The sequence below is a fragment of the Coregonus clupeaformis genome, chromosome 40 (genome assembly GCF_020615455.1).
Source record: "Coregonus clupeaformis isolate EN_2021a chromosome 40, ASM2061545v1, whole genome shotgun sequence".
NCBI classification, from domain to species: domain Eukaryota; kingdom Metazoa; phylum Chordata; class Actinopteri; order Salmoniformes; family Salmonidae; genus Coregonus; species Coregonus clupeaformis.
Genome location: NC_059231.1, coordinates 5,978,010 through 6,000,199, shown reverse-complemented (window position 1 = coordinate 6,000,199; position 22,190 = coordinate 5,978,010). Strand labels below are relative to the sequence as shown.

The window sequence follows — 22,190 nt, the reverse complement described above, 5'->3', positions numbered from 1 at the left end:
ACGTATTTTCCACCATAATTTGCAAATAAATTCATAAAAAATCCCACAAAGCTCAACCCAAACAAGATAAGAGTGCACCGGAACATCCCATTGTGCATCAGAAATGCAGCGAGGCAGCGGAAGGTCTTGTTGAATTCAGGCAGACGTACAGTATTGGACTATCAATTAATCAAAGCTCACTTCTAAACAATAAGGAGGTGACTTAGAGCCCAATCCTGGAGGGGCAAGTTATACCACAGTGGGGTAAGTTGTAGCGTAAGGGAGAGGGTGTCAGAGGCCAGGGTTGGATTCTCTTTCCTTTCGTTGGAGCCTCTGAGTTGCCTCATTGATCATCAAAGAGGCTCGTAACTTGGAATATTTGGTGTTGCCATGCTAAACAGTCCACTGCCTTTTTATATATCCTGACGAAGGTGTTTGCGTGTATATGGTGGGCATATTGGATTCCTAAAATAGTTGAAGTACACACAAATTGTCTTGAGTACAGGACATAAGTCCCCTGTAGCTCAGTTGGTAGAGCATGGCGCTTGCAACGCCAGGGTTGTGGGTTCGTTTCCCATGGGGGGCCAGTATGAAAAATGTATGCACTCACTAACTGTAAGTCGCTCTGGATAAGAGCGTCTGCTAAACAATGTAAATGTAATAAGTACAGTACACAAATCTGAAAAATGACTCATATAAAACGTGTACATATTCAGGCGATTAAACCACCATTTAAAATGGTAATGTGGCAACCATATTGGATTTTGGATGCCATATTGCATTTGGAGTCTCCCTCAGATTAGCAGGGCTAAGATGTAGACCCCATGAATTCCCTATGCTGGTCTGGCCTCTTTTGGCCGTCATCGTCTAGGATGGCTGGGATGATCTGCAACCACATGAATGTGGCGCTGGTGGTGTCTGGTGATTGGCACAGTGGCATAAGCAACTTGTGGTAAGGAGGCATCCCACTGCCCCATGAGGAGCATGGTGTTACAGAGTCTGGATCTGCCACATCTGAGGAGACGTACCCCAATGGTGTGGTGTTGAAGATGCAGTCCTTATGACATGCTCTCAAGAGAAGGACTTCAGCATTGTAGTAGTCTGGCCTGGGCAGGCTGGTGTCAGCAGTGGCTGTCCCATGAAGGGAATGGTAGATTTTTTCCACCTGCGCTTTCCAGGAGTTGAACTTGTTGCCATCACATTTGTGGACTGGGGCTCACTGCTGTTAGACCACAGAAGATGGACCTCTTCAGCTTGGCTGGTGCATCTGGTGGTCTTGGTGGTATCCATCAGGGCTCTGGTGGGTCCAACCAGCTGGTCTACCAGCTGACCCTAGCTTGACCTGCTCAATCAGGCCGGTGTAGTCCACTCCGATGAGCAGCAGTAGAATGATTACTTTTATACTATTCCAGGTATTCCTTAAAGAGGTAGGGTTTCAAGTGTCTCCGGAAGGTGGTCAGTGACTCCGCTGTCCTGGCATTGGGGTGCCAGGGCAGCAAATAGCTTTGACTGGGCTGAGCGGGAACTGTGCTTCCGTAGAAGTAGGGGGGCTAGCAGGCCAGAGGTGGATGAACGTAGTGCCCTCGTTTGGGTGTAGGGTCTGATCAGAGCCTGAAGGTAAGGAGGTGCCATTCCCCTCACAGCTCCGTAGGCAAGCACCATGGTCTTGTAGTAGATGCAAGCCTCAAATGGAAGCTAGTGGAGTGTGAGGAGGAGCGGGGTGACATGAGAGAACTTGGGAAGGTCGAACACCAGACGGGCTGCAGCGTTCTGGATAAGTTGTAGGGGTTTAATGGCACAGGCAGGGAGCCCAGCCAACACACGAGTTGCAGTAATCCAGACGGGAGATGACAAGTGCCTGGATTAGGACCTGTGCCGCTTTCTGTGCAAGGTAGGGTCGTACTCTGCAAATGTTGTAGAGCATGAACCTGCAGGATCGGGTCACCGCTTTGATGTTAGCGGAGAACGACAGGGTGTTGTCCAGGGTCACGCCAAGGTTCTTTGCACTCTGGGAGGAGGACACAATGGAGTTGTCAACCGTGATGGCGAGATCGTGGAGCGGGCAGTCCTTCCCCGGGAGGAAGAGCAGCTCCGTCTTGCCGAGGTTCAGCTTGAGGTGGTGATCCGACATCCACACTGATTCGCCACCTGGTTATCAGAAGGGGGAAAGGAGAAAATGAATTGTGTGTCGTCTGCGTAACAATGATAGGAGAGACCATGTGAGGATATGACAGAGCCAAGTGACTACTTGTTGTATAGAGAGAATAGGAGAGGGCCTAGAACTGAGCCCTGGAGGACACCAGTGGTGAGAGCACGTGGTGCGGAGACAGATTCTCGCCACGCCACCTGGTAGGAGTGTCCTGTCAGGTAGGACGCAATCCAAGAGTGAGCAGCGCCGGAGATGCTCAACTCGGAGAGGGTGGAGAGGAGGATCTGATGGTTCACAGTATCAAAGGCAGCAGATAGGTCTAGAAGGATAAGAGCAGAGGAGAGAGAGTTAGCTTTAGCAGTGCGGAGAGCCTCCGTGACACAGAGAAGAGCAGTCTCAGTTGAATGACCAGTCTTAAAACCTGACTGGTTTGGATCAAGAAGGTCATTCTGAGAGAGATTGCAGGAGAGTTGGCTAGAGACGGCACGCTCAAGAGTTTTGGAGAGAAAATAAAGAAGGGATACTGGTCTGTAGTTGTTGACATCGGAGGGATCGAGTGTAGGTTTTTTGAGGAGGGGTGCAACTCTCGCTCTCTTGAAGACGGAAGGGACATGGCCAGTGGTCAAGGATGAGTTGATGAGCGAGGTGAGGTAAGGGAGAAGGTCTCCGGAAATGGTCTGGAGAAGAGAGGAGGGGATAGGGTCAAGCGGGCAGGTTGTTGGGCGGCCGGCCATCACAAGTCGCAAGATTTCGTCTGGAGAGAGAAGGGAGAAAGAAGTCAAAGCATAGGTTAGGGCAGTGTGAGCAGGACCAGCGGTGTCATTTGACTTAATCAATGAGGATCGGATGTCGTTAACTTTCTTTTCAAAATGGTTGACGAAGTCATCCACAGAGAGGGAGGAGGGAGGGGGAGGAGGAGGAGGAGGAGGATTCAGCAGGGAGGAGAAGGTGGCAAAGAGCTTCCTAGGGTTAGAGGCAGAGGCTTGAAATTTAGAGTGGTAGAAAGTGGCTTTAGCAGCAGAAACAGAGGAAGATAATGTAGAGAGGAGGGAGTGAAAAGATGACAGGTCCGCAGAGTGTCTAGTTTTCCTCCATTTCCGCTCGGCAGCCCGGTGCCCTCTTCTGTGAGCCCGCAATGAGTCGTCAAGCCACGGAGCAGGAGGGGAGGACCGAGCCACCCGGAAGGATAGGGGACATAGAGAGTCAAAAGATGCAGAAAGGGAGGAGAGAAGTCTATGGCCACCCTAGCCATAGACTGTTCTCTCTGCTACCGCACGGCAAGCGGTACCGGAGCGCCAAGTCTATGTCCAAAAGGCTTCTCAACAGCTTCTACCCCCAAGCCATAAGACTCCTGAACAGCTAATCATGGCTACCCGGACTATTTGCACTGCCCCCCCACCCCATCCTTTTTACGCTGCTGCTACTCTGTTAATTATTTATGCATAGTCACTTTAACTCTACCCACATGTACATATTACCTCAACTGCTTCAACTAGCCGGTGCCCCCGCACATTGACTCTGCAACGGTACCCCCCTGTATATATAGCCTCCCTACTGTCACTTTATTTTACTTCTGCTCTTTTTTTTCTCAACACTTCTTTTGTTGTTGTTTTATTTTTACTTTTTTTGTAAAAAATAAATGCACTGTTGGTTAAGGGCTGTAAGTAAGCATTTCACTGTAATGTCTGCACCTGTTGTATTCGGCGCATGTGACCAATACAATTTTATTTTATTTGATTTGATATGGGGGAATGGATCCGTAAGGCATCAACGAGCTGGTTGGAGAGATTGTAGAGGTTGGGCATGTGCTGCCACGGGTTGTTGTCGATATTGTAGAGATATCGGTATCCATCGGTTTCTGAGATCACGTCCTGGAACGGGATCTTCTGACGATGAGACTGTTGCTGTGTTTCTTTGCTGCTCTGCCATGTCACAGTAGGTGTGTTGCATCCGGCTCGAAGGACCAATGTAACTGAATGACGGTTTAGGTGAGGGTTATGGTGGTGTCACGGTTTCGGCCGAGGCTGCCTCTCTCCCTTGTTCGGGCAGGCTTCGGCGTTCGTTGTCTCCGGAATACTAGCTGCCACCGTTGTATGTTTCATGTTCGTTTGCTTTTGTCTGATTGTTGTCACACCTGTTTTCATTGAGTGTCATTAGTGTCCTATTTAGTTCTCGTTGTGTTTGTCAGGTGTTGTGTGTTATTGATTTTTGTCTGTCGTGTGTAGGGCTGATGTTCGCTATTTCGCTATAGGGTCCTCTGTAGCTCAGCTGGTAGAGCACGGCGCTTGTAACGCCAAGGTAGTGGGTTCGATCCCCGGGACCACACGTACACAAAAAAATGTATGCACGCATGACTGTAAGTCGCTTTGGATAAAAGCGTCTGCTAAATGGCATATTATATATTATATTATTATTTCGCTCGGTTGAGCTTCCCTCCACTGCGTGGAGTGTTTACGCACCTGTGTAGTGCGCATTTGTTTTGTTCGCCTTCGTGCGTTATTTCGCCTACGGGCAAGTGTTCTCGTAATTTCCTTGTTGGAGAGTTACTAAAGTCTGTTGGACTATACTTCGGTGTCCTGCGTTTGATTCCACTACTACACCCACCTACAGCACGCGTGACAGAATAACACACCTTAAAATGGAATCAGCAGGAGCCGCAGCAGCCCAGACGACGCTGGAGGACCAGGTTCGGGAACAACGGGACCAGATCCTGCAGATGGGGACCGCACTGCAGGAGGTGATCACCACCATTCGAGGCTGGGGAACGCCTCCACCGCCACCCTCCCTGCCAGCACCATCGGCCAGTCCGCCATTCCAGCACCGGAACCCCGAGGAGTCCGACTCTCGCTCCCGAGGTCCTACGATGGAACCACGGCCGGGTGTCAGGGATTCCTTCTCCAGGTGGAGCTGTACCTGGCCACCGTGCACCCGGCGCCCTCGGGACATGAGAGCGTGTCCGCCCTGATCTCCTGCCTTTCCGGGAAGGCATTGGAATGGGCCAACGCGGAGTGGAGGAAGATCGACACGGACACCATCACGTCACGACGAGTTCTCCCGCCGCTTCAGGGCGGTGTTTGACCATCCCCGGAGGGAAAGCGGCGGGGGAGCGTCTGGTCTTCCTCCGGCAGGGGAGGAGGAGTGCGCAAGAGTTCGCCCTCGAATTCCGTACTCTAGCGGCAGATGCAGGGTGGAATGATCGGGCTCTCGCCGATCACTACAGGTGTAGGCTACGAGAGGACGTCCGTCGGGAGCTGGCTTGTAGGGACACCAGCCTCTCGTTCGACCAGTTGGTCGACATGTCCATCAGGCTGGATAACCTACTAGCTACCCGCGGACGTTCCGAGGGGGGTCCGTCCATTTCACCCTCCAGCGCCTCCTAGCCGTGTCCCATGGAGCTCGGGGGTGCTGGCGCTAGAGAGAGGAGGGGTCGGCTTACTAGGGGGTCCATCCCCTGCACCAACTGTGGTCGGGGAGGACACACCGCGGCTAGGTGCTGGGGATGGCCTCCTAGGGGAGAGGACGACAGGTCCCGCACTGGGGATTCCTTCCAGGTGAGTAGGCGCCCCACTCACCCAGAGCTCTCTATTGCACATTTCTGTTTGCCTGTGAGTTTTCCACAGGTAGCACCTCATTCCCAGCATAAGGCGCTGGTAGATTCAGGCGCGGCTGGGAATTTTATTGATAAGAAATTTTGTTTAGCTTTAGGGATTCCCCTCCTTCCTGTTGATGTCCCTTTCCCCGTTCATGCCCTAGATAGCCGTCCGTTGGGTGCGGGCTTGATCAGGGAGGTCACTGCGCCACTTAGGATGTGTGCGCAGGGGGGTCATCAGGAGATGATTCAGCTATTTCTGATTGACTCTCCTGCGTATCCGGTGGTGCTGGGCATGCCCTGGTTGAGTACCCATAACCCATCTATTTCGTGGCAGGAGAGGGCTCTGATGGATTGGTCTGCCCAGTGTGTGGGTAGATGTTTAGGCGTTTCCGTAGGGGCTACCTCGGTGGAGAGTCCAAACCAGGTGCCCGCATTGCACGTTCCCCCTGAGTATGGGGATTTGGCTATTGCGTTTAGTAAGTCGAGGGCAACGCAGTTGCCGCCCCATAGGCAGGGAGATTGTGCGATAGACCTCCAGGCAGGAGCTGCGCTCCCACGGAGCCATGTGTATCCTCTGTCTCAGGAGGAGAAGAAAGCTATGGAGACTTACATAGACGAATCTCTGAGACAAGGATACATACGGCCTTCCACTTCCCCTGCATCCTCGAGTTTCTTTTTTGTGAAGAAGAAGGATGGTGGTTTGCGCCCATGCATCGATTACCGTGGTCTCAATCAGATCACGGTGAAGTACAGTTATCCACTCCCGCTGATTGCGACCATGACTGAGTCCTTGCATGGGGCGCGTTTCTTCACTAAATTAGATCTCAGGAGCGCGCACAACTTGGTGCGCATCAGGGAGGGCGATGAATGGAAGACAGCCTTTAGTACCACCTCGGGCCATTACGAGTATCTTGTCATGCCATACGGGTTGATGAACGCTCCGTCAGTTTTCCAATCATTCGTGGATGAGATCTTCAGGGACGTGCAGGGGCAGGGGGGTCGTGGTGTACATAGATGACATTCTCGTGTACTCGCCTACCCGTGTCGAGCATGTGGCCCTGGTGCGCAGAGTGTTGCGGAGGCTGGTGGAGCACGACCTGTATGTTAAGGCAGAGAAGTGTCTGTTTTTCCAGGAGTCGGTCTCCTTTTTGGGGTATCAGTTGTCTGCGTCAGGGGTGAAGATGGAGGTAGACCGGGTGTCAGCCGTGCGTAATTGGCAAACACCAACCACTGTGAAGGAGGTGCAGCAGTTTTTGGGGTTTGCGAATTACTACCGGAGGTTTATCCGGGGGTTTTGGACAGGTGGCAGCTCCCATCACGTCTCTCTTGAAGGGGGGCCCGGTGCGTCTGCAGTGGTCTGCCGAGGCGGACAGGGCATTTGGGAGGCTGAAGGACCTGTTTACCTCGGCTCCAGTGCTGGCGCATCCGGATCCCTCTTTACCATTTCAGGTAGAGGTGGACGCGTCTGAGGCCGGTATAGGAGCCGTGCTTTCACAAAGATCAGGCGCGCCACCTAAACTCCGCCCCTGTGCTTTTTATTCCAAGAAGCTCAGTCCGGCGGAGCGAAACTATGACGTAGGGGACAGGGAGCTGTTAGCCGTGGTACAGGCCCTAAAGGTGTGGAGGCACTGGCTTGAGGGGGCTCAACACCCTTTCCTCATTTTGACGGACCACCGTAACCTGGAGTACATCCGGGCAGCGAGGAGGCTAAACCCTCGGCAGGCTAGATGGAATATGTTTTTGACCCGGTTTACGTTTAAGATCACGTACATCCCTGGGTCCCAGAACGGTAAGGCAGATGCGCTGTCTCGGCGGTATGACACGGAGGAGAGGTCCGTGGAGCCCACTCCCATACTGCCGGAGTCGTGTCTGGTGGCACCGGTAGTGTGGGAGGTCGATGCTGAGCTCGAGCGGGCGTTACGCACCGACCCTAGTCCACCACAGTGCCCGGAGGGTCGGAAGTACGTTCCGCTCGAGGTTCGGGATCGATTGATCTATTGGGCTCACACGTCACCCTCCTCTGGACATCCGGGTATCGGCCGGACAGTGCACTGTCTTAGTGCCAAGTACTGGTGGCCCACGTTGGCAAGGGATGTGAGGGTTTATGTTTCCTCCTGCTCGGTGTGCGCCCAGTGTAAGGCGCCTAGACATCTGCCTAGGGGTAAGTTACTACCCCTGCCCGTGCCACAACGACCATGGTCCCACCTCTCGGTGGATTTCCTTACTGACCTTCCTCCTTCACAGGGGAATACCGCTATACTGGTCGTTGTGGACCGGTTTTCTAAGGCCTGTCGTTTGCTCCCCATGCCGGGCCTTCCTACCGCCCTGCAAACTGCCGAAGCCCTATTCACCCATGTGTTCCGGCACTACGGGGTACCCGAGGATATTGTGTCTGATCGAGGTCCCCAATTTACCTCCAGAGTCTGGAGGGCCTTTATGGAGCGGTTGGGGGGTCTCGGTGAGCCTCACCTCGGGTTACCACCCGGAGAGTAATGGGCAGGTGGAACGTGTAAACCAGGATGTGGGCAGGTTTCTTAGAACATACTGCCAGGACCGGCCGGAGGAGTGGGCAAGGTGCGTTCCCTGGGCCGAAATGGCCCAGAATTCCCTACGCCATTCCTCCACTAACCTAACCCCTTTCCAATGTGTGTTAGGTTACCAGCCGGTTCTGGCACCCTGGCAGCAGAGCCAGATCGAGGCTCCTGCGGTGGATGAGTGGGCGAGGCGCTCGGAGGAGACATGGAACGCTGCACACGTCCACCTGCAGCGGGCCCTCCGACGTCATAAGGCGAGCGCCGATCTCCACCGCAGTGAGGGACCGGTGTACGCACCTGGTGATCGAGTCTGGCTCTCTACCAGGAACCTGCCCCTCCGCCTGCCCTGTCGGAAACTGGGTCGGCGGTTTGTAGGGCCATTTAAAGTCCTGGGAAGGTTGAACGAGGTGTGTTATAAATTACAGCTACCTGTTGAATATAAAAGTATTAACCCCTCGTTCCATGTGTCCCTTCTCAGGCCGGTGGTAGCTGGCCCACTCCAAGAAAGTGAGATCAGGGAGACTCCTCCGCCCCCATTGGACATCGAGGGGGCACCGGCGTACTCCGTGAGGTCCATCTTGGATTCGAGACGTCGGATGGGGGTCTCCAGTATCTAGTGGAGTGGGAGGGGTACGGTCCGGAGGAGCGGTGCTGGGTGCCGAGGAGAGACATTTTGGACCCGTCTCTCCTGACGGAATTCCATCGTGGGCACCCGACGCACCCTGCTCCGCGTCCTCCGGGTCGTCCCCGAGGCCGGAGTCGGCGCACGTCTGGAGCCGCGCGTCAAGGGGGGGGTACTGTCACGGTTTCGGCCGAGGCTGCCTCTCTCCCTTGTTCGGGCAGGCTTCGGCGTTCGTTGTCTCCGGAATACTAGCTGCCACCGTTGTATGTTTCATGTTCGTTTGCTTTTGTCTGATTGTTGTCACACCTGTTTTCATTTAGTGTCATTAGTGTCCTATTTAGTTCTCGTTGTGTTTGTCAGGTGTTGTGTGTTATTGATTTTTGTCTGTCGTGTGTAGGGCTGATGTTCGCTATTTCGCTCGGTTGAGCTTCCCTCCACTGCGTGGAGTGTTTACGCACCTGTGTAGTGCGCATTTGTTTTGTTCGCCTTCGTGCGTTATTTCGCCTACGGGCAAGTGTTCTCGTAATTTCCTTGTTGGAGAGTTACTAAAGTCTGTTGGACTATACTTCGGTGTCCTGCGTTTGATTCCACCACTACACCCACCTACAGCACGCGTGACAGGTGGTGCCCATCTTCTATGGGACTCCGATAAGAGCAGGACCAGAGGCAGAGATGCAGTTCAGTTAAGAGTCTTTATGTATTCAGAGGAGGTCGGTGATACAGGGCATAGACCATGTCATTCAGATGGGTTGGATTACAATCTTGAAGAGTTTTGATGTCTTGAACAGTGTCTTGACTCTGTAACCAGCTGGTTGGTTATTATGGTTTCTCTAAAGGGAGACAAATCATAACAGGCAATAATCCTGTGAATAATAACATGCAATAAGCCTATGAATGAATAAAGCTCTGCATAAACATACTGTAGCAGCAGTTAACAATTAATGGGAATAAATGGGGTGTAGTAGAAAGTGTCATGGATGAATATGTATTAATTACCAGCTACATGTAACAAAGGAAAACAGATAAATTGGTTTCACAGCTTGTAATATTGGGTTACATGAGCTTATTGGCAAAATATTTGATCTCATTTGGCAAAATACCAATAATTGGGCAAAAGATCAGAATTGGGCTGCCTGTGTAAACGCAGCATAAAACATTAAGACAGCTGGTAAAGCTGGTTAAAAATGACAATACAGTAGAATACATAACAAGCAGCTTGTGGTTGTAATGAGGTCATAATAGCCTGTTTTGCATGCTGGGCACAGCCCATTCAATCTGAGCTATTTCAGACTCGCTATAATAATGCTTGATCCGAGAACATCCACAATTGGAACCATCCTGCTCAACAGAGAGAAAAGTGCACAACACAAACAAAAAAAGGTATGACGTTTTAATCAAAGTATCTCGACTCAAATGTATTTGGAGTGCACTCTGTCCTTCATAAGTTAACGCGATGAACTGTTGCCAGTTCGTCTTGTCCCGTCAAGTCCTACCAGCGTGTTCCTGTGTTTCCTGTGCTCTAGTTTAGGTTTTTCCTAGTCTTCCCAGTTCTGACCTTTCTGCCTGTCCTGACGCTGATCCTGCCTGCCGTCCTGTACCTGCCTGACTCTGATTTAGATTACGACTCTTTGCCTGCCTGGACTTACCTTTGGCCTGCCCCTTGTGATGTAATAAACTCTGAGACTCGTACTATCCGCCTCCTGTGTCTGCATCTGGGTCTTAGCCTGAGCCTTGATAGATGTCTTGTTTTTTGTAAAATGTTTTGATTATTTGTGTACTTCTTTGACATTTTACTGCATTGTTAGGAGCTAGTAACATAAGCATTTTGCTGCACCAGCTATAGCATCTGCTAAACTGTGTACACGCCCAATAAACTTTGATTTGATTTAAGAGGAGCGAGAGAGAGTTAAAAACACCTGTACATCGGAGATGAATGTTCTTCAACTGCACTTGACCAAAGTTTCCTCTTCCTACTCATCCAAATGGAACATAAATACTTTGAGGGTGCTCACTGCTTCCTCTCTCTGTTTGGGTTGGGTGCACAGGGTTGATGACGAATATTATTATCATTATATACTATTTCTCTTGGGTCTGTTCGTCCAGAGAGTTTCATATTTAGCTGACAACGTCACTAAAATGATGCGTGCTCATCGATATGGCCAGAGGGCGTGCGTTGTTATGATTCGGAATGGTTAGATAGTTAGCAACAAAGACAAGAAGCTGCCATGCGGGGAATCGTAGGTGGCTCATTTCAGCTCGTTGTATCTTGTTATTGATAACATGTCTTGTTTTGAGGTGTTTTGACTGATGTCATGTCTATGCTAATATGGTTAAAATTCACTAGCTAGCCAAACTCCCATTAGGCCTATGTTTGGGTCAGTGTTTGTTCACAACTGAGTCTGTATTCATCTATTAATTATTACTGGCAGCCTCTCACACTCAGAAAGATATGCGCACGCACCAAGAATGGACACAGACAGGCGCACGCACACGTTTGTTTTACTATCCTTGTGGGGGCCAAAATCCTATTTTCCCTAACCCTAACCTTAACCTTAAAACTGACCCTAACCCTAACTCCAAACCCCTAACCTGAACCCTAATTGTAACCCTAACCCTAAAGCCTAAAGCCTTCTTCCTTGTGGGGAACGGCGAAATGTCCCCACTTTTTTCCCTTTTATTACTATCCTTGAGAGGACTTCTGGTCACCACAAGGATAGTAAAACCAAACCCACACACACACACACACACACACACACACACACACGCACACACACACATACATATATATATACACACACACACAGACCTGAAGTATCCGATGATGAAGATAGCCACTAGTAGAGAGCTGAAGGACACAGCGTAGCCTACGGTGTACATGACATACAGCCGCTCAAAGAAGTCCTGCTGGGAGAGAGATAGAGGTATGTACAGTTGTAGGATCTTCATTTGATCACTCTTTTGTTGCTGAGAATTTTCTTTCACAGCAGCAAATGCTAACTTGTAGTGTATTTGAGTTTTAAAAAGGCTTCTAAAGTTTGTAATGTCCACTTAGAAATGTCAGACTTGATTTGCCTTAACAGAAAATGTATCAACCCCTACAAAAATGTCCATTATTTAAATACATGTAATAATTCACATTTCCTGTTGTTGCAGGATTATTTTCCTGCTGTAGCAAATTGTCTCGAATTAAGATCCTACATCTGTATTACTGTAAAGCTTCCCTAACAGAGATGTTACTAGCTGAAACAGCCATGTAATTGATCCAGTGGCTCAGTGGGAGTGAGCATGACAACACCAGGGTTGTGGGTTTGATCCACATATGTGGCTTTTGCTTTGGATAAAACCACTTGCTAAAAAACGATACAATTTATACAGTCGCATTGTAGGGTTTACTGCATGTGTGGGGATAAAGCAGCTGCAGTAGATACAGAACAGTACTTACTTTTCCCCTCTCGTTGCTTGGCTTCATGAACCCAGGGCCCAGACACTCTGAGTAGTTAGGCCACGTCCTGTTCAGGCTCTCCACAAACACCCATGACCCATTGATGTCACACTTCCTGTAGGCATGACCTGTAATATATGTCAACAAATCAACATACTGTATCTCTGTAGCTTACTTGGTTTCACTCGGTACCTTAAGTGAGGCAGTACATAATTCAAGTTTCAAAATTCACTATAAATCCACTATAAATGCACTATATCAATCATACATTGGTAAACGGGAACCCATTCTCCTATGCATGCAGAGTTGTTTGTCATAATACTTTATCTGTATTGATTGTCATAATACTTTATCTGTATACTTGGATTAGACAATACATAATTCAATTCAATACCTGCGGGGGGCAGGTAGCTTAGTGGTTAAGAGCGTTGTGCCAGTAACCGAAAGGTCACTGGTTCTAATCCCCGAGCCGACTAGGTGAAAAATCTGTTGATGTGCCCTTGAGCAAGGCACTTAACCCTAATTGCTCCTGTAAGTCGCTCTGGATAAGAGTGTCTGCTAAATGACTAAAATGTAAATGTAAGTATCAATATTAACTAGCTATGTATCAACCATTCACAGGTAAAGGGGAACCACACAGAGATATTGTATTCAAATTCTATTTCTATGGGGAACCTGGAACCTGTTCTGCCATGCATGCAGAGTGGGGTGTCACCTACCTTTGTGGTTGAAGTCGAAGATGTAGCTGGGGCAGGGGACCTTGGTGACAGCTCCTGGGTAACCCTGAGGCCAGCAGATGAGGCCGTCCCAACCAGGGCGGCAGAGGTCATCTAGAGGAGAGGCAGAACACTTCAAATTCAGAGTTCATTCTTTTCAACTACAGTGTGTGACCGGTGTAGGACCTCAGAGATAGGAACACGTTGGGAAAGGAGGTCATTCAGAATACTGAAATGTTCTTAATTTTGAGGTTCTACTGTATTGACATTTGAATACAGCATTGTACACTTTGGATAATTTTATAGCTTGATCGTATGAGTTATATTGATTTTATACAACTGGTGGGTCTAATCCTGGATGCTGGTTGATTAAAACCCCATTCCGGCCGGTGTCTATTCCACAAGTTACCACCAGCTAAAGCTTTGATGTTGAAATGCCTATTTACTCTGTTCCATCTGACTGGGCAATCCACTGTCTCATCAGCCAAGGCAGACAATTTATAAACTTGATCTCCAATTTAAAAAGCATCTAGACATTATCTCCCATTTCTTTTAGAACAACATTTGATATTCAACAGCGGAGATTTGTATAAACCTTGTTGTCTGTCTCTCCGACATTTGCAACATTGTTTCAATATTGAAATCCGATCTCCAGCTGTCCCATAGTAATGAACGTGACCAGGAGTCGGGACGAGACAGACAGGCAGGCAGCTTTTCTCAGCCAGTCAAAATCATGAATCAGCTGGCATAGTTTTTATTGATATATACAAAGAAATGTCAATAGATAATGGCTTAGCAGATAATAACAAAAGACGAACAATATTTACATGGCTCAAAGAGAAGGAATATAATATCTATTGTTTACAGGAAACTCATCCAACAAATCTAGATGAAGTTGCGTGGAAAAAAGAATGGGGGGAATATACTTCTTCCATGGGCAAAGAAACTCAAAAGGGTGATGATATTAATTAACAGTAATTTCAATCCGAATGTGCAAATTGTCCAAACAGATCCGCAAGGTAGATGGATTATTTTAAATATGTTATTGGACCAAAAACAGATATGGCTCATTAACCTTAACCTTTACGGACCAAATAATGATGATCCACACTTCTTTGACAATATATATAATAAATGATCAACCCTGCAAGCAATACAACACTCTATTATTATGGTGGGAGATTATAATAACGTTTTAAATAGCTCAATGGACCGTAAAGAAAATCATACTACAAACTATCACCTCATGCGCTTAAGGAAATCATGAATGTCATGGATACATTATAACTAGTAACTATTTGGAGGCTTAAATATCCTGATCTAGTGAGATATACATGGCGGAGACTTAATCAAGCTAGTCGTCTTGACTTCTTTCTTATGTCATTCTCGCTGGCACCAAAAGTTTAAAAAGTGTTGATAGGGGACAGAATGCGGTCAGACCATCATATAATTGGCATATTCATTACTCTTACTGAATGTCCATGTAGGCGAGGATATTGGACATTTAATCAAAACCTATTGGATGATAACTTGTTTTTAACTAGGACAGAGGAATTTATAACTGATTTTTTCCAACATAACATAGGGACAGCAAATCCCCTTATTGTATGGGACACTTTTAAATGTGCCTTTAGAGGCCATGCAATTCAGTACTCATCTCGAAAACAAAAGCAATTTAGGTCAAAAGAGTCCATACTAACAAAGGAAATAGAAGGTCTAACAGAACAGATACAGTGAAGGAAAAAAGTATTTGATCCCCTGCTGATTTTGTACGTTTGCCCACTGACAAAGAAATGATCAGTCTATCATTTGAATGGTAGGTTTATTTGAACAGTGAGAGACAGAATAACAACAAAAAAATCCAGAAAAACGCATGTCAAAAATGTTATAAATTGATTTGCATTTTAATGAGGGAAATTAGTATTTGACCCCCTCTCAATCAGAAAGATTTCTGGCTCCCAGGTGTCTTTTATACAGGTAACGAGCTGAGATTAGGAGCATACTCTTAAAGGGAGTGCTCCTAATCTCATCTTGTTACCTGTATATAAGACACCTGTCCACAGAAGCAATCAATCAGATTCCAAACTCTCCACCATGGCCAAGACCAAAGAGCTCTCCAAGGATGTCAGGGACAAGATTGTAGACCTACACAAGGCTGGAATGGGCTACAAGACCATCGCCAAGCAGCTTGGTGAGAAGGTGACAACAGTTGGTGCAATTATTCGCAAATGGAAGAACACAAAAGAACTGTCAATCTCCCTCGGCCTGGGGCTCCATGCAAGATCTCACCTTGTGGAGTTGCAATGATCATGAGAACGGTGAGGAATCAGCCAGAACTACACGGGAGGATCTTGTCAATGATCTCAAAGCAGCTGGGACCATAGTCACCAAGAAAACAATTGGTAACACACTACGCCGTGAAGGACTGAAATCCTGCAGCGCCCGCAAGTTCCCCCTGCTCAAGAAAGCACATATACAGTGGGGGAAACAAGTATTTAGTCAGCCACCAATTGTGCAAGTTCTCCCACTTAAAAAGATGAGAGAGGCCTGTAATTTTCATCATATGTACACGTCAACTATGACAGACAAATTGAGAAAAAAAAATCCAGAAAATCACATTGTAGGATTTTTAATGAATGTATTTGCAAATTATGGTGGAAAATAAGTATTTGGTCAATAACAAAAGTTTCTCAATACTTTGTTATATACCCTTTGTTGGCAATGACACAGGTCAAACGTTTTCTGTAAGTCTTCACAAGGTTTTCACACATTGTTGCTGGTATTTTGGCCCACCCAGTGATGTTTTGGGGCTGTCGCTGGGCAACATGGACTTTCAACTCCCTCCAAATATTTTCTATGGGGTTGAGATCTGGAGACTGGCTAGGCCTCTCCAGGACCTTGAAATGCTTCTTACGAAGCCACTCCTTCGTTGCCCGGGCGGTGTGTTTGGGATCATTGTCATGCTGAAAGACCCAGCCACGTTTCATCTTCAATGCCCTTGCTGATGGAAGGAGGTTTTCTCTCAAAATCTCACGATACATGGCCCCATTCATTCTTTCCTTTACACGGATCAGTCGTCCTGGTCCCTTTGCAGAAAAACAGCCCCAAAGCATGATGTTTCCACCCCCATGCTTCACAGTAGGTATGGTGTTCTTTGGATGCAACTCAGCATTATTTGTCCTCCAAACACGACGAGTTTAGTTTTTACCAAAAAGTTATATTTTGGTTTCATCTGACCATATGACATTCTCCCAATCCTCTTCTGGATCATCCAAATGCACTCTAGCAAACTTCAGACGGGCCTGGACATGTACTGGCTTAAGCAGGGGGACATGTCTGGCACTGCAGGATTTGAGTCCCTGGCGGTGTAGTGTGTTACTGATGGTAGGCTTTGTTACTTTGGTCCCAGCTCTCTGCAGGTCATTCACTAGGTCCCCCCGTGTGGTTCTGGGATATTTGCTCACCATTCTTGCGATTATTTTGACCCCACGGGGTGAGATCTTGCGTGGAGCCCCAGATCGAGGGAGATTATCAGTGGTCTTGTATGTCTTCCATTTCCTAATAATTGCTCCCACAGTTGATTTCTTCAAACCAAGCTGCTTACCTATTGCAGATTCAGTCTTCCCAGCCTGGTGCAGGTCTACAATTTTGTTTCTGGTGTCCTTTGACAGCTCTTTGGTCTTGGCCATAGTGGAGTTTGGAGTGTGACTGTTTGAGGTTGTGGACAGGTGTCTTTTATACTGATAACAAGTTCAAACAGGTGCCATTAATACAGGTAATGAGTGGAGGACAGAGGAGCCTCTTAAAGAAGAAGTTACAGGTCTGTGAGAGCCAGAAATCTTGCTTGTTTGTATGTGACCAAATACTTATTTTCCACCATAATTTGCAAATAAATTCATTACAAATCCTACAATGTCATTTTCTGGATTTTTTTTCCACAATTTGTCTGTCATAGTTGATGTGTACCTATTATGAAAATTACAGGCCTCTCTCATATTTTTAAGCGGTAGAATTTGCAGTATTGGTGGCTGACTAAATACTTTTTTTCCCCACTGTACATGCCCGTCTGAAGTTTGCCAATGAACATCTGAATGATTCAGAGGAGAACTGGGTGAAAGTGTTGTGGTCAGATGAGACCAAAATGGAGCTCTTTGGCATCAACTCAACTCGACTCGCCGTGTTTGGAGGAGGAGGAATGCTGCCTATGACCCCAAGAACACCATCCCCACCGTCAAACATGGAGGTGGAAACATTATGCTTTGGGGGTGTTTTTCTGCTAAGGGGACAGGACAACTTCACCGCATCAAAGGGACGATGGACGGGGCCATGTACCGTCAAATCTCTAGGATTGGATGGCATACCAGTCGAGGTATACCAAACCTTTTTTGATATACTCAGAGGACTGTTTTAAATACTCCTATGTAAATGGTAGATTATCAGACACTCAAGAAGAAGGTCTGATTTCATTATTACTGAAAGGATACAAGTGGAAAATATAAAGATCCAGTCTATTAAAAATATTGGAGGCCCCTTACACTTCAGTGTTGTGATGCAAAAATTCTAGCAAAATGTATAGTGCATAGAATTAAAAAGGTATTGTCGGACATTATTCATTCTAATCAGACAGGTTTTTTACATGGACGATACATTGGAGATAATATAAGGCAAGTACTGGAAACAATAGAACACTATGAAAAATCTGGGAAACCAGGCCTGCTATTCATAGCAGACTTTGAAAAGGCATTTGATAAAGTACGACTGGGGTTTATATATAAATGCCTGGATCATTTCAATTTTGGAGAATCTCTTATAAAATGGGTTAAAATCATGTATAGTAACCCTAGGTGTAAAATATTAAATAATGGCTATTTCTCCGAAAGTTTTAAACTGTTAAGAGGAGTGAAACAAGGTTGTCCACTATCGGCATATTTATTTATTATGGCCATCGAAATGTTAGCTATTAAAATCAGATCCAACAATAATATTTAAGTGATTATAAATCCAGGGCTTAAAAACAAAGGTGTCATTTTACGCTGATGATTCATGTTTTATTTTAAATCCACAAATTGAATCCCTCCACAGCCTCATAGAGGATCTAGATACATTTTCTAACCTCTCTGGATTACAACCAAATGATGATAAATGGACTATGTTACGTATTGGATCACTCAAAAATAAAAAAATTACATTACCATGTAGTTTACCAATAAAATGGTCTGATGGTGATGTGGATATATTCTGAATACATATCCCAAATGAAATAAATGATCTCACTCCAATACATTTTAATAGAACGTTTGCAAAAATAGATAAGATCTTGCTACCATGGAAAGGTAAATACCTGTCAATTTGTGGAAAAATCACCCTGATTAACTCTTTAGTATTATCCCAGTTTACCTATTTGCTTATGGTCTTGCCTACGCCTAGTGAACAGTTTTTTTTAATTATAGGAGAAAAAAAGATTCCATTTTATTTGGAACGGCAAGCCAGACAAAATTAAATGGGCCTATTTATATAATGAATATGAATTCGGAGGACAGAAATGATTAAATATTAAAGCATTAGACCTATCACTAAAAGCTTCAGTCATACAAAAGTTATACTTAAATCCGAACTGGTTCTCTAGCAAATTAGTAAGATTGTCTCACCCAATGTTCAAGAATGGCCTTTTTCCCTTTATTCAGATTACAACCTCTCACTTTCAGTTATTTGAAAAGGAAATAATCTCCCAAATATCACTATTTCTAAAACAAGCCATAGAGTGTTGGTTGCAATTTCAATTTAATCCTCCAGAAACGTCAGAACAAATAATACAACAAATATTGTGGTTAAACTCAAATATACAAATTGATTAAGAAAATGTTATGTTTTTAAAAAATGTTTTTAAAAGGTATAATCTTCGTAAATTATATCATAGGTAGGACTTGTAGAGTTATGTCACACATGCAGCTAACAAAAACATATGGAAATGTCTGCTCTAACCCAAATTACAACCAAATAATTGCAGCATTACCGCAAAAAATGGAAGAGGAAAGTGGAAAGTATAAATTTTTGCTACCAATAGAATGTTATTTATATGGGGGATACAATCTTCCCAGCTCTGCAGATTTTGCTGCGAAATGACAGAATCATTAGATCATTTGTTTTGGTACTGTCCATTTGTAGCTTGTTTTTGGACACAGGTCCAGGAATGGCTAAAGGATTGCAATATTTACCTCGAGCTAACCCTGCAGATAGCACTACTGGGTGATCTGAAAAGTCATAGTCAATCGATCAATAATATAATAATACTTTTAGCAAAAACTTTTATTTTCAATTTACAATCTGTAGAAACAATGAGAATAGAAGGGTTCAGTACAGTTGAAAAATATATGGCAAATAGAAATCCAATATGGATGGTGTTAAGAGATAGATGGGAGGTGTTGAATGGAGTTGAAGGATGGGACCAATAACAACTAACAACAACTAATACAACAAGATAACTCATGTAAAGCATACTGTGTCCATAATAAGTATGTAGGTAATATATAATTAAATAGTAATGTCAATAGAAAACTGGTAAAATGAAACGAAATGCAGCTAGTTTGCAGTGTTTCCAGCTTCAGTTTGAAGTGATTGTGCTAGCTGTGTTGTTGGCTAGCTCCTCTGCTCTGAACAACAGCGTCCTGACGAGTGAGCACATTTTCTATGCCAAGCAAAATCGCGTATCATTAGCTCATCGTTATGGATGTATTCAAATAAATGTCACTAGAAAACAGCTTAAACAAACAAAAATGGAGCTACTTTGCTGTTATTCTGGCTGCACTGTTTGACTTGACTGTAAGTTAGCCGTAGTTGGCTAGCTAGCAACCAAGGGATAAGAACGTTGTCAGCCAGTATGACAATGGAACATTTAGAACAAACGACTGGGTTGCGTCCATAGATACAGAACAAAAAGACTGAACGACTGGGTCACGTCTCTGGCAACTGAACCAATAGAACGAACGATCAGCCAGCTTGGGTAGCAACCCTAGATTTGTGTCGGGACTATATCTTGTGGAAGGATGAAATAGTATGAATAAATTCATCAAAATAATGTTTTTAATGAAAATATGTCAATCATTATTTGAATATGGTGGTAACATGTTGTATAAAAGTGATAATGCCTCGAAGCCGGTGTTTGGCTGAATATATTGGAACGGTTTGCCGGACCTCAACTTTTGTCTCGGGCCTAACAACACCAGTGCCAATATATCCTCCAAACACCGGCTTCTCTGGTATTAACACTTAAATATCCCAATTAATGAAGACAGTGGGATGTTAGGTTACAGAACATTCAGAACATGTACAGTTAATTCCCAGTATACAATGTCTTCTTCACCTTGACCTTACAGTAGTAGAAGTGACGTGCATGCCTTTAAGAGAACCTAGTGCTCCTTTCTGAATTTCCCTTACATCCCACCAGCAGACAGGCATTGATCCATAGGTGAAGGTGAGACTCTCATCTTAGATCCAAACCGGGAGGCGCCAGTATATGTCTACATTCATTACCTCACAGATTCATCACTCATTAATGAAACAAAATGTAGTATGCCCTTCGGCTCAGTGAATGTATAAAGCTAGAGGAGGGGAGGATAAATTAATAATAACAAATTGCACATTTGGAGAGTTTGAGTTCAGAGACATGTCCTCTACTGTCACTGATTTCTTAGAAGAACAGTATAAATGCCTGATCCACTGGCCTCTGGAAACATAGGAACAGATTCAAAGAAACATGTCTTGGTTTCCTGAGAGTTATTTTTTGGAATCTGTTGTTTTAAATATGCCACTATGAATAACTTCTAATATTATATGAAGTGAATTATGAATGTAACATTGTGTCATCTTCATTCTAGTAGCTGTCAACTGTTGTCAACTGAGTCTCTTTGTTCTGTTCTGTCATCAGCAGAGAATCCATGGAAATGTGTCAAAGTGAGTCAAACCAATCCAAAATGTCCTTCCGGCCAGCTAGGCGAAGGTGTGCCAACTTGAGGTTTGCGTCAAAGTTTATCAAACCAACCCAAAAACTCCTGCCAGCCTGCCAGGCGAAGGTCTGCCAACTTGAGTTTTGGGTTGCCATGTCAACCGATTAGAGGCTGCCAGGGAAACCATTCAGAGAGTTTCACCATGTTGTTTTCCAGAAGCAAAGTTCTCTAGATTTAATCCTCCGCAAATTTACACTGAGGAAAACTACAGAAATGAGTGCTAATGAATCAACAAGGCAATAAGACCAAGATGATGCAGGAATTGGGATGGGTTAAGGCTGAGGGTCAGTGGGTTTCATCTGGGCAGTATGCCTCCGCTCAGGCATGATTAAGACCGTAGTGCGAGGCTACTCTATCATCTGCATGATTCGAATCGCATTAATTACGTTGTCATCACTGTAATTTACATGTGCAGACTAATTTATTATGTCCTTGACTTGTATTCTAATTCTGGAAGATAATCAAATCAAATCGTATTTGTCACATGCACCGAATACAACAGGTGTAGACCTTACCGTGAAATGCTTACTTACAAGCCCTTAACTCTTTTTTATTTTGTATTGCATTGTTGGTTTAGAAAATATTTACTAAATAAACTAAAGTAAAAAGAAAGTAACACAATAAAATAACAATAACGAGGCTATATACAGGGAGTACCGGTACAGAGTCAATGTGCGGGGGTACAGGTTAGTCAAGGTAATTGAGATAATATGTACATGTAGGTAGGGGTAAAGTGACTATGTATAGATAATAGATAATACAAAGCATTATAAAAAAAGGGGGGTCAATGCAAATAGTCCGGGTAGCCATGATTAGCTGTTCAGCAGTCTTGTGGCTTGGGGGTAGAAGCTGATAAGGAGCCTTTTGGACCTAGACTTGGCGCTCCCGTACCACTTGCCGTGCGGTAGCAGAGAGAACATTCTATGACTAGGGTGGCTGGAGTCTTTGACAATTTTTAGGGCCTTCCTCTGACACCGCCTGGTATAGAGCTCCTCGATGGCAGGAAGCTTGGCCCCAGTGATGTACTGGGCCATACGCACTATCCTCTGTGGCGCCTTGCGGTCGGATGCCGAGCAGTTGCCATACCAGGCGGTGATGCAACCAGTCAGGATGCTCTCGATGGTGCACCTGTAGAACTTTTTGAGGATCTGAG

The 22,190-nt window shown here is 45.7% G+C and overlaps 1 protein-coding gene across 2 annotated transcripts in view; it reads right to left on the bottom strand.

Moving 5' to 3' along the window:
• The window catches only part of pth2ra (parathyroid hormone 2 receptor a), a 95,042-nt gene that overhangs the window by 63,124 nt on the left and 9,728 nt on the right, over positions 1–22,190 (bottom strand). The window contains exons 4-6 of one of the 2 annotated variants that reach the window (XM_045211998.1): positions 13,038–13,148; positions 12,319–12,446; positions 11,683–11,780 (exon numbers count right to left, since the gene is read on the bottom strand). In XM_045211998.1, coding sequence (XP_045067933.1) covers positions 11,683–11,780; positions 12,319–12,446; positions 13,038–13,148 — 337 coding nt within the window. The remainder of the gene's footprint in view (positions 1–11,682; positions 11,781–12,318; positions 12,447–13,037; positions 13,149–22,190) is intronic. The other variant, XM_045211999.1, reaches the window with a different exon arrangement.